The sequence below is a fragment of the Chenopodium album genome, chromosome 9 (assembly GCF_948465745.1).
Source record: "Chenopodium album chromosome 9, dcCheAlbu1.1, whole genome shotgun sequence".
Lineage (NCBI taxonomy): Eukaryota > Viridiplantae > Streptophyta > Magnoliopsida > Caryophyllales > Amaranthaceae > Chenopodium > Chenopodium album.
Genome location: NC_137842.1, coordinates 25,962,446 through 25,975,907, shown reverse-complemented (window position 1 = coordinate 25,975,907; position 13,462 = coordinate 25,962,446). Strand labels below are relative to the sequence as shown.

The window sequence follows — 13,462 nt, the reverse complement described above, 5'->3', positions numbered from 1 at the left end:
TCAACTTCCTTCTGCCATTTGTTTATCTCATCTGTAAAGGATGCAACACAAGATACCGCATCCAAGGGATATTTTACAAGAGCTTGGGGCTTGTTAGAATAATTATGAACCACATTAAAACTAAAACACTTCTCCTCTTTCATGGGGCATTTAGGGGTATTATTAAGATTAAAAATAATTTTTCGTCCCCTATTGATAGTGTTAATTTGCCACTTATCACATCTATAACTGCTTCTGCAGTCTTAAGTAACGGTCTACCCAAAATGATAGGAGTTTGCATATCCTCAGTCATATCAAGAACAACAAAATCAACATGTATATAAAATTTACCTACTCTAACAGTAACATCCTCTAAAACACCTAAGGGGTATTTGAAAGAACGGTCGGCCATTTGTAGAGTAATATTAGTAGCTTTTAATTTACCCATATTTAACTTGGAACACACAGATAATGGCATAACACTAACGCTAGCACCAAAATCACACAATGCACTATCAATCATTAGATTGCCAATATGACAAGGGATAGAAAACTACCAGGATCTTTTAATTTAGGTGGAGATTTATTTTGAAGTATGGCACTACACTCTGCAGTGAAAGCTACTGTCTCTACCTCACTAATAGACCTTTTTCTTGTCAATATTTCCTTCATAAATATTGCATATGCAGGAATTTGTGTGATTAATTCAGTGAAGGGAACTGTTACCTTCAAGTCTTTTACCATCTCCAAAAACGTACCAAACTGCTTATCCAAATTTGTTTTCAAGTGACGATTGGGGAATGGAAGTTTGATAACTGGCTTTGGAGCATTATTGCTCTTATCTGGAGTGGCCACCTTCCCTGGAGTTGTACCCTGCAATGTAGAATTAGATGTATTAGTACTATGCTTTAGCCCTTCAGGGCTATTAGCTACATTGTCTAGTTTAACGGAATCAAGATTAGCATTGTTTATTAAAACAAGTTCATCATCTCTGGGCATAGGGGGCCCTTCATAGTTTGAACCACTCCTTAGAGTAATTGCATAGGCTTGATCCGTAGGCCTTGTCGGTTGTGCTGGCAGAGCTCCCTGTTGACAGGCTTGTATAGTAGCGGAAAGTTGCGCAATTTGATTATCTACAATTTTATTGTGTGCTAGAATTGAATCAATTTGGGCATCTCTACTCTCCATGTGGTTCTGCATGTTTACTAGCATTGCTCTAATTTTTACCAAAGAAAGGTCGGAAGATGAGGAGGGTTGTTGTGGTTGGTTCTTCTTGCCAGCATTGGGGTGGTAATATTTCTGTTGTTGTTGTTGTGGCGCCTGTGGTTCTTGTGGTGGTGGTGGATTTTGAACATTAGTACTCCGATAGGAAAGGTACGGATGATTCCGATACCAAGGATTGTAGGTGTTGGAGTATGGGTTATTCTGCCTATAAGCTTGAAAGGCATTAACTTGCTCCACGGAACTCCTGCAATCTTGTTCCCAATGACCTAAAATTCCACAATTTTCACAGAAAGCCTCATTAGCATTATTATTAATTGCAGAAACATTAGCAATATTAACAGGGCTAAGATTATCTAATTTCTAGCAGATAGAGGTTAATTGAGCTTGCAAAAAGGATACAGAGTCAACACTATGCTTCCCCTTATTAGCAAACCCTCTAGGATTCTCATATTGGGAATTATGTATCGCCATATCTTCGATAACTTGACCTGCATCATCAACATTAAGGTTCATAAACCTCCCACTAGCTGCAGAATCTAAGATTATTCTAGATAAACTTCCAATGCCATTGTAAAAGGCTTAGATTAACTGCCATTGTACCAAATTATGGTGGGGGTATTCTCTTTGTAGGTCCTTGAACCTCTCCCAAGCCTCATATAAAGTTTCATCGGCTTCTTGGGCAAAGTTCTGAATTGCACTCCGTAGTACGACTGTTCTCTCCGCAGGATAATACTTGTTATAAAAAATTAAAACAAGAGTTTCCCAGTCAGTTATACCAATTAAACCATAGTTTGGCTTTTCCAGTTAAAGAAAAAGGAAAGAGAATCTCCCTGATTTGGTCTTGTGTGACCCTAGCTTGCCTGATGATATTACAGTACTGACAATAGTCTGCAATATGAAGATTTGGGTCTTCACCCTTAGCTCCACTAAATTGCTTCCTTTCTATCATCGTTATAAATTGGGGTTTAATCTCAAACTGTACCCCATCAAGAGCCAGAGTGGGAGTAAGGTGTGGAAAATCTGTAAGCTTTGGTTGTGAGTAATCACTAAACTTCTTTGGAGTCGTCATCTCTGATTCTGGATCTGATGATACCTCTGAATCGCTAGAATCAGTTGGAGGATCTCGGTGATTATTATTATCACCAGAATCCGCCACAATTTGCTTGTAGAAATCCTTCTGTCTATGGAACGATCGTTCGATCTCAGGATCGAATGGGATTTACCCTGATCTAGAACAGCTGGGCATAAACAAAAAAAAAACTAAAAGGAAATATGAGACTTTCCTCAAAGAATTAACGTTCTCTGAGACAAAAAGAAATAACCTAGACTACAAAAATAATCAAAAATAAAAATAAGATCGTTTCCCCGGCAACGACGCCAAATTTTGACAGGCTCAAGTCATATCACCTAATCAAAAGTAATTCCTAAAACCACTAACTAATAATAGATAGGGAAGTAGGGTCGAATCCACAGGGAAACGAGTCTTTTTATTCCTAATTAATTAATATAATCTAAATTATCAAGTAACCAATATGTAAATTTGGATATAAAACTAAACTACAAAGATTAAGAATAAGGAGAAAATAATGAATAAAAGGTCTAGGGCATAGGTTCACCAATAAATAATATTCCAGGGTAAAACATAATAATCAATCATCAATGCATACATTAATCAGATCATAAAGGGCTTCTGCTACGTATTACAATCACACAATTAATTTACTGGTATTAAATCTCATCCCTTAAATCTCGACTTAACCATTTATAAATTAATCTGCCTATTGAAACTAAAACTAAACATCAATTCTCATCTTTCGAATCTCGAATCAATATTTTCAAACTCGTGCATAAAATATTTGCGCAAATCTAGTCACAGAGCATTTAATCAATCAATAGGAAATTAATTTAGCATTGACAATTAACAACAATAAATTACCCCTTCATATTAGTTATGGATCCCCACAAACCCTAGAAATAAAACTACTCACACATAATTAAATCTAAGCAAATCAAAGTAATAAAGAAATACATGATCAAAGAAATAAAATAAATAACTAAGATTAAAAGAAGAGAAATTGTTACCAAAGAAATCTGGAATTAAGAATAATGTTAAGAATAAAGTATATGAGAGAAAAACTAATCTAAAAGCTAAGTAGAGAGAGAAAATCTAAGAAAGAGAGAAAAGAAGGTCCTAAACTTGCTTAACGGAAAAGTATTTATACTGATCAAGAATCCTAAACTAAAACAAAATTAATCGTCAAAAATTAACTCCTTAAAATAACACGCGCCCGATCGGGCTAAAGGCCGCCCGATCGGGCGCGCCTTTTTCTCTGCGTACTCTTATAAATAGCCGCGCCCGATCGGTCCCTTGCTTCACCTCGAGGCTTTTAACTTCGATTAGGTTTATTTCTTCGGCCCAATCCGGATATCCACGTAGGGTCTTGATCATTCGGTCCAAATACCTTGGTATCCCAATTTACCGAGCCCTTAATCACCGGTTCGATGGCTCTAACCGGCCCTGGGCTATAGAAAATGTTCGTGCTTCTCTAGTGCTCGTAATCGCTCCATAATATCTCGGGAAAATGCTTCAAAAGAGCTATTTCCTGCAAAAATCAACCAAATCTACGATAACACTAGAAAACACCAATTAGTAAGAAAAGTGGCTCTAAAGAGCCAAAAACACTACTAATTATGACCAAGGGACGGGGGTAAAACACTATATAAATCGGACATATCACCAAGTCTACCCCAGGAAGAGAAGTAGAAGCAGAACCAAGAAGGTTCTTGTAAAAACCAATAATTTCATCAGATTTAAGAGCTAGATCTCTCAACGGAACCCCTTGGTCATTATAGATAGAATCAATTCTGTTTTTACTTTGCCTCTACTTCATCATGGAAAGAAATACTGAAAATTAGCATCTCAAAGCTTAATCCAGTCAATCATGGACTTCTATTTGAAAATGCTACTCACAATGTGCATCCAATGCTTCACAGTATCAATAGCCTGCAACTTAGAAACTTGTAGTTGAGAGTTTGTCCAATCAGCAGCCAGTTTAACCTGAATTTCACTAAGTTTCTACTGAGGAATCTCTAACTTTCCAGCCACATTAGCAAACTGCATAGTATTAAGAGTCTTCAAACCAGACTTAACAACCTTTAATTTGTTCCAAACAGAAACCATTGGAGAGTCATGGGAAGTACAGAAATCCCAAGCATGTTTAACAGTTTCTTGGAAATCTTTATGATCTGCAAGAAAGTTTAAAAATCTGATAGGTCTCCCTTTTCCTGTAGCAGCAATGCAAATCTCAAAAAGAAGTGGACAATGAACAGAGTGGGAGGGAAGGAGATAAACAACCTCAACGTGACCATAATCATGTACCCAAGCTTCATAAACAATCCCTCTATCAATCCTAGTGGCAGTTCTACTATCACCTTCCTCCTTTTTTGACCAAGAGTAGAAGGAGCCTTTACTTTTTACTTCAGTGAACTCCATTATATCAATACAATACTTAAAATCCTTAACCTCAGCATCAGTAACATGATTTCCATTATCTCTATCTTCTAAGCAAAAGACAGAATTAAAATCACCTAAACTGATCCAAGGAAGAGAAGAACTCCCCAAAGCTTTTAAAGTAGACCAAAGAAGTCTTCTATCATGAACTGAGTGCAAGCCATAGACAAAGGAACATAAAAAGACATGCTACAAATCTTTAGAGCTAATCTTAGTATGAACAAATTGTTCATGATCAGCTAAAACATCAAGAGTAACTTTATCATTTTTCCAACCCACCCAAATCCTACCTTTCATAGAGTGAGCATAAGAACAATGCCAAGACAGAATCTACCAAATTTCTTCTGAACAGAATACAGATTATGGCTTTTAACTTTGGTTTCCAGAATACCAATAATATCAACATCATGATCTTTTAGCAACTGCTTAACAGCAGCTACCTTGTCAGGGTCATTAAGACCCCTAATGTTCATTGAAACAACAATCATTCCAATAGAGAGGGATTACCATCACCCTTAATAGGAAATATTTTAGCAGCTTCATCTTCTAACAAAGAAGAATAGCCATTAGAGGAGCTAGGAATATCTTGCTGCCTAACATCAATATGGGGTTTAGTTCTCTGGCTAACCACTCTCTAATCATCATTTAAATTTGTAGCAAAAGATGTATGCGCAGGAGTTACTAGAAGAGTGTCAGCAGGGGCCTGATTGTTACCCTTTCCTTGATCAGCAAATTCAGAGACAGGAACAGAATTAGGACCAGTAACAGCCTATTTTGGAGCCCAGATTTTCTTCTGCTGTGGTTGAGTTGTTTGTGATTTTCTTAAGAAGCTTTAGGTTTAAAGACAACCTTAGCCTAATGAGTATTACAATCATGCCCAACCTTATCACACTTTTTACAATAAGGTGGTGTCCATTCAAATTGAACTTTGATGGGTGTCATAAATGGCACCCATTTGATGAGCATTTAGGCTGTTTTCACCTTCTTTTCAAGGCTTTCATTCTTAATAAATGCTTAGTTTTATGCATTTGGTCTTGGTTTTACCTTTCCTCTCTTATTTTGTAGCTTTTATGCATTTTGTTGGTTTTTCTACTATTTTCTCCTTTATTTGCTCTATTTTCGTGGATATAGGTATTGTACGATGTTCGAGTCTTTATATTGGTGAATTACTAAAGTGGGAGATGTTTTTGGAACAAGCTCATGACAATTGTAAAGCTCAAGATGCAAGGAAGAGGATTCTCCAAGTTCTAGCTCTTGCGCTCTCAAGTCGTGCTCTAATGAAGATGGGGGGTGTTGAACCCACCATCAACTGCTTTTGGGACTACCTCTCTTAGTGGTCATCATCATCATAATCGTGCTACCTTAGCGAACGCACGAAGCCACGAAAAGATCGAAGAAACCCAGAATGACGCGGGCGCACAAAGCACGGGCGCGGGCGCGCCTTCCTGGGTATTTGCTTACTCGGTTTTTTTTTTCGCGCTCTCTATAAATATCATTGTAACCCGATTTTTGGAAAAAATTTTAGAAAGAAGTTTCATTTTAGTTTTTGATCATATTCTTAGCTTAGTTGAGAGCTTCTCTCTCTAGTGTATGGTTAGTTTAGGAGTAGATTTTAGAGGGAAAAAAGTGAGGAATTTCAATAGTGATTGAGAGATTAAAGATTCAATGGTGACAATTGTGTTGGAGATCTTCTCTATTATCAATGAGCATTCTTAACTCTATCTCATTTTATTGCTTTGTTTAATATTCAAGTTTGTTTGATTTGATTTTGATGTTTGATTGTTGATTAGTGTAATTGTTCTTCATATATTATTGATTCTTGATTTCTTTAGTTGTTTATTGATTAGATGATGATGTTAGAGTAGTTGTTTGCTAGGGATAGGGTGAAACTTGTATGAATAAAGTGATTAATGGAAGTTTGCATGTGTGTAATTCGATTAGGCCTTGAGAATTATGCTAGATTGCATTGTAGTTTCTAATGATACGGACCATTGATTTAGGAATTGCAATTGTCGATTGAGCTTGATTAGTGATGCTCCTAGTTAGAGTCTCTCGTAGTTGGCGCTAGTTTGACCTCTAGGAGATAGCTTGTTGACTCTTTTGATTGAGCTTGCCATTAGTCTTCACAACCATTGATTTACATATTGTTCCCGAGTTGCTACAATTGTCATGATTACTTGTTGATCCTCGTTCCTGGTGCTTATTTGTTTGGTTCTTCATTTTGTTAGTTGGTTATAGTGTTTACCTTTTATCCTTAGACTTCGACCTAGCTTAGGCGTATAATTGAGAGCGCTTGAACATTAACGTTCCTTTGGGTTAGACCCTTGACTTGCCTCTATACTAGTATATAGGTTTGTTAAGTGTTTAAAATTTAGTTTGATCGAGGGAGGATTAGTTTCAACGGCATTATGGCAGTACGTCAGTCAAGTTATACTCGTTAATGGTAGAAAACCACCATTTAAGCATTTTAAAGATAAACAAACAACGATAAGATAGGTCACTTTTAGCAGCTCTAGCACTTTTTGAACTGCAAGATCAAGATGTACGAATCATTGAAACTGGAGTATCAGGTTTTACACAATCATCGTAACTGAGAGGTCAAGATGTACACACCTCTAATAGCGGAAAAGCTACTATCTTCATGACCCTAATCAGTCTCTGCACTGAACAAAAGGGGTCTTGAATAGATGAAACCAAAACATAGGCTATGCTGGACAGGTTTCAGAGAAGAAGACTGACTTCTGATATTTGGAATCAGTAAATTTAAGTGTAGAACTGTAACTTATTTAATTATGGGAATCATAGTGAATTCACAGTACTTCAGTTCTTTTTTAAATTAGCTTCAGCAATAAACAAGAACAGGCTTTCAAGTGTCTGGCTCCCAAGGGAAGGTGATCGTAGATATTATATCAACAGGCCAACAGCAGTGTATTGTTTAGTCGTTTAGTTTTGCATGGAATTACACTTTTTGGGATGAAAAATTACACATATTGCCTGAGTTGTATAGCATATTAAACACAATGTTAACAGCAGTATAGCTACTAGCCTTTAAGGATAAAAACACGTTATATATATCAAGATACCACTCATTAAAACTTCAGGGCCAGCAAATTTCTTAACTTTGCATTGTCCAGGGAATCCTTCCTAGAAGGTTCGCCTCCTCCTACAGACTTAATTTATATCAGTTCTTTAGAAAGAAATATAGTTTTTGCGACCAATTTGAAAATGCACAAAAGCTACTAGGTAACAGTCATCCATCTCCGCAAAATATTGGAGGGTAGTAACCAATTCACAGTTTAAATAACAGAAGGAAACAAGATGAAAGTCAGTATCTAATACTAACAATTCAAATTAACAAATATAGAAGTCACAAATAACAATACCACTCAGAATGAGATACAAGATGAATGCAATCATGGAAAGCTTTAGAATGATATGTTTTCCGATTTCATACACTGCATTGTTCAATTCTACATTACCTTTGCACTACTTATCCTATCACTCTATTGAAAACATAACTGTTGGATACTTGGCTGCTGAATGCAGTAATATATAAAATATTTCTAAGCCATTCCAACAAGTTTTTCGCTAACCTCCCACAATTTCCTTGCCTTCTCTTCATCACTAGCTTCCTTTGACAGCTCATTTTCAAAGGATTTTGAATTTTTGTTCCAGCTCCAGTAAACCCCTGACTTCGTCAAGCTCGGATCACTGACCACCTGTTAACAGAATAGTTTACAGTTCATCTACTGGGGTACAAGTTTCATAATCTTGTATTGCAATAAATATTGATTATGAATATGATCTAAACTCACCTGTGCAAGCCTATTTCCGGCCTCCTCCTCAGAAACATAACCTTTTGTAATGTATTTCTGGAAGGGTGGGAAAAGAGTTCTGAACAACGCCACATGATTTCTGAACAGACCAGTCTCCGCAATACATCCAGGGTAGAGTGATGCAAAAGTAATTCCAGTTTCTTCATGGAACCGCCTGTGGAACTCTTGCATAGTGAGCATGTTGCAAACTTTGCTGTCTTTGTAGGCCTTAGCACCATCAAATTCACCTCCATCAATCATTGATGAGGTGTTTACCCCATTCAACCCTCCGGCAAGTCCCCTCAGATCTCCAAGGTTTGCCTTTGGAGGAACATTCCCAGCTACTGTGTTTGAGTTCCCTGTTATAAAATAAACATTATTACATATCAGCAACATGTTTTGTATCTAATTTCTGATATAAATTACTCCGTAAGACAGTACTGCAGTATGTTACCTGTGATAGAGCCAACAATGATAAGACGCTTTGATGGATAGTCGGACTGCTTCAGGTCATCAATGAGCAACCTTGATAAAAGAAAATGCCCAAGATGGTTGGTCCCAACACTAAGCTCAAAGCCATCAGCAGTAAAGGTAGGCTCTTTATCAGTAGGCAAATACACAGCAGCATTGCAAACCAAAACATCAAGCGGTTTACCAGAACACCGAAAGTTATCTACAAATTGGCGTACGCTTTCAAGGGAGGCAAGGTCAAGGTGCATGACAGAGTAGCTTCCTTTGGGCATACCTACTCTAATGGCTGCTTTCTCTGCTTTGAGGAAATCTCTACAGGCCATGGTTACGTGCCAATTTCCCATCGTTGAGAGGGCCTTGGCCGTGGCTAAGCCCAGCCCAGATGAGGCTCCTGTAATAACTACATTTCCCTTTCTCAGTGTCTTCTTTCCTTCAAGGGTAGCTTGGTCGGCTGATGGAGATGCTGTAACTGTTTGAGCTTTAATCATTCCATTTCTCGTTTCTTGCTGTTAAGAAAAACTTTTGTGTCAAAAATGAGGAACAATTATTCAACCATTATCTAGAAAATGAGGTATTTACCAATTAACAAAAGGGTAGACAAACAACGATAACATAACAATGTAGCAAATTAAACAGCAGATGAAAACTTACTACTAAGGGGGTGCTTGGAATGGGGGTAATAAATTAAGGGGGTAATAAAAGTCAAATGAGATATTATAGTTGATTAGAGGTACTATTGTAGGGAGACAAAGTGTTTATGAATGAATTAAGGTTGTAGTGACATAAGGAAAAGAGAGGGGAGGAGGAATTATTACCCTTAAAATGAGGGTATTAGGTTGCCCACCCTTCCCCTAGTATAACCTATTACCCCCAAAATAAGGGTAGTAGTTCCCTTTCTTCACCTATCACCACACCATCACTATATAAATCTTCTTACAATCGCATCATCACTAGCTCTCTCTCTCCTATGTTTACTTTAATTTTGTTTGGTTTGACTTTTATTACCCCTTAATTTAATACTGCCAATCCAAACGCCCTCTAATAATATCTGGATTTCCAAAGGGAGTAATTTGATACGTCTTACACTCTTACATAATATTGGAATAATGTCGTGCATATATACTAGACATTAATGTGTTTGATTTTTCAGAAGCAAATACAGTAGTTCATGTTTAAAGATTTATGAATCACATGTCAAGTTTGGATTAACGCATTTTCCTCCATTACATCCTCCATTCCTCCACTCACTGAACTACAAATTATTATAGCTCCGAGTAGGATCAAGTACTCAAATAATTTTAATAATTTGTTATCATGGTAATAAAAACTTGTATGCTGAAGTTTTAACTGCCAGTCGCTAAGTTGAGAATACTAAAGACATGTCAAAACTACTTAACAAACTCAATCAACTTCTTATTACAAAACCACTAAGATTTGCAATACCGAAGTTCAGCATGGTTGTAAAACTGAATTCGATCATGTATACTACAGGTAAATTCGTACAAGAATAGGTTTTCATTCGCACATATTTCACTAGCATGGTACAGACTTGTTTAATTATTAGTCACAACCTTCTTAAGGAAAAGTACACATTACATACATGACCATCAGTCAGACTATGAGCAAGGTTGACAACAAACAAAGTTAATCTAAAACCAAACAAAGCCCAGATAATGTGTCTTGTTTTACCCTCGTACTATTTAATGTTATACTAGTATATATATGTAGTTAGGGCCTGTTCTAATTTACTAAACTTAGCTGAGCTCAACTGAACAGAGCTGTTTATGAAAAAAGGAGATTAGAAGTTAATTTTGGTCTAAATTAATACTAACTACGTAATTCCATACATTCTGAGATGCAAAGTTTTACAGTTTACACTATTCAGACGCCCTATAACATAGGAATTAAGAGAAAAAAAAAAAAACCCAAAATTCACCTTAGTCCTCAATTACAGCAATAAAAATTCACCTTAGTCCTCAATGATGGAGCAAAAAATTCAGTTTTCAAATGATCAGAGAATGAAACTCCAAAAAAGGATGTCTCTTTAAAACCAATGCATTTACCCTGATATCAAACCAAACCAAAAAAATCAAACATTAAAATTATGAAAACAAATTAATTAAACAAAAAAATAATGATGAAAATTGTGAGCTTACTTCTTTATGAAATGAGACAGTAGAGGGTACCAAAGATGCAGCTTGTAGCGCCATTGTAACAAGTTTATTTAAATTAATTTTAACAACGATGATTTAAACTTATTTTTGGGACGATTAAATGAGAAAACGTTGGAATGAATTGCGGGAGTTTTTGATAATTTATTTTACGAATATGGGTAGGATAAGGTGGGCCGGTATAGAACGTTGATGGATTGGCCACGTCGACAAGATTAACCAATAAGGAATTGATTTTGGATTTTTGAAATTTTAGAGTGATGAAAGAGAAGGTAATATTCAAACGTTTTGTTTTTTTAGCATTCTATTAGAGGGTTTTTAGCTGATATATGGGGTTGATTTGTTTAAAGTGCATAGGTTTATGATTTTTACAAAATTAATGTTGGTAACACTAAATTATGAATTGTACTATTCAGGCCAAACTCTTTTATAAACTTTGTTTATAATAAATTAGTAGGAAAAATACACTTTAATAATCCCATATATTGGCGTTTTACTTTTCGCAAACTATTGGGTGCGTCCACCAGCATCCAAGTGTTTGTGTGGCCATTCTTTATTTTCCGCTATTTCACTTTACTTCTCTCCGAAATTAGATAAGTGAACCTTTCTCTCTCCTTTTTCTTCTTTTTCCACCAATTTGTGATTTATTGGAGGCAATTTGGACATGGAAGATCAGACCACTATGATTTCAGCCCCCGCTGCTATTGCCGGAAATAATGGTCATGGTATACTTCAGTCGGTACTGCTCGTTCGCTGAGGTGGTGCGATTTGGAGGAGGTTCGATTCCGACGCTAGTACGTGGATCAGCTAATGGGAAGTTACATTTGGGGCCTTTTTTCAAGCGGTGGATGTGTGGGTTTGGTGGTGAGTGGGTTGTTTCCGTTGCTGGGTGGGTTTTGTTTGTGGTGATGGTGGTGGCTAGTTGGGTGGTGGCGTGAGAAACAAAGGCTGGTGTTTTGGCTTGAGAAATGGCGAGCTTGTATGGTTAATTAAATATGTATAAGAAACTTGTTACATCAAGTAAATTTTGATAATTGAAATGGGGGGTGTTAAATACCTCCATTCATAATGATCAAAACAGCCAACATTTGGTGTGAATGGACAACAATACCCTTAGCACTTCGCCACTATATTCTTTCTTGCCACCAAGGCACCAACCACTAATACCTTGACACCACCACCCCAATTGACGACTAACACCACCACCACATTGACTGGCAACGACGACCACCACTACCACCACACTGACTGGTGTTGACCACCACCACCACACTGAACGGTGACCCACAACATCCCCCTCGAAGACGACCCACCACCTTCCCTCTTTGGCGAAAAGGTGCTGGTTTTTTTCCTGGCAATCGTACCAACTAAAGCCCAAAACCGGTTACCGAAAACGATGACCGATTTTGGGCTTCGGTTACCATGGAATCGGTTAAGGTGCACGGTAACCGGAGCCCAAAACCGGTTACTGTGCGTGGTAATCGGAGCCCAAAACTGGTTACCGTGCGCGATAACTGGAGCCCAAAATCGGTTACCATGCACGATAACTGACGTAACCGGTTTTGGGCTCCTGTTACCGAGCAAGGTATATGTAAACACCCAAATGTGTTTCCCCAAAACCAAACCCAGTGATGAATACCTTTCAAGTCATTTGATTATCGAACAAAGTGAAAGCGTGAAAAGTCTAGTGATAAGGATGTTATTATTAAAATATCTCTTCTTTCTTTTTTCGAAAATATTTCTTTTCTTACCCTATTTATTTAAGAAAAACTTGCATTCTTGTTTAGCTAGTTTAATCCATCATATGAGTCCAATAATAGTGTAATTGGATGGGACTTGAGGAGACCTTTCCAACAATATATTATAAGCCCAATTCCGATGAATAATGAAGAAGTTGTGGCCAAAATACTAAACTGGCCCAAACCGGATTTTACCTACGACCTAATGATCATGTAGATGGTCTTAAGCTTTAATCCTATTCCTAAAATAATTAGGATTTATTAGAAGAATCTATGAGTTTCTAAAAGATCTTAATTATCCTTTTTGAAAAGATAAAATCAAAGAGTTTAAAATTGAATAAAATTTTCCTTTTTTAAAATCCTAATTCAATTTTAATTTAAAGATGTTCAAAGACAGTCTGATATTATTTTTGTTTCTCATAATATTTATCTAAATCTTATAAGGTTGGATATATCTTGAAATTATCTTTCCAATGGTATATTATAATATTAATTCCGAGCTATAACGAAAAAGATATGAATGGAATACGAAACTCTATCCAAAACTGACAC

The 13,462-nt window shown here is 36.8% G+C and overlaps 1 protein-coding gene and 1 non-coding gene across 2 annotated transcripts; one reads left to right on the top strand and one right to left on the bottom strand.

The window, feature by feature from the left end:
* Positions 1-1,804: 1,804 nt before the first annotated feature.
* Positions 1,805-1,911, top strand: LOC145561129 (small nucleolar RNA R71). Its single transcript, XR_014093709.1, has one exon. It is a non-coding gene; the product is annotated as a small nucleolar RNA R71 (small nucleolar RNA).
* A 6,128-nt stretch (positions 1,912-8,039) lies between these two features.
* LOC145558481 (protochlorophyllide reductase-like) lies at positions 8,040-11,314 on the bottom strand. The gene is made up of 5 exons (XM_081619738.1): positions 11,157-11,314; positions 10,969-11,064; positions 8,984-9,506; positions 8,530-8,888; positions 8,040-8,433 (listed from the first exon to the last, which is right to left on the bottom strand). Exons 1-5 carry the CDS (start codon positions 11,208-11,210, stop codon positions 8,278-8,280), a joined length of 1,188 nt encoding a protein of 395 aa, XP_081475864.1. The 5' UTR covers positions 11,211-11,314; the 3' UTR covers positions 8,040-8,277.
* Between the last annotated feature and the right edge of the window lie 2,148 nt (positions 11,315-13,462).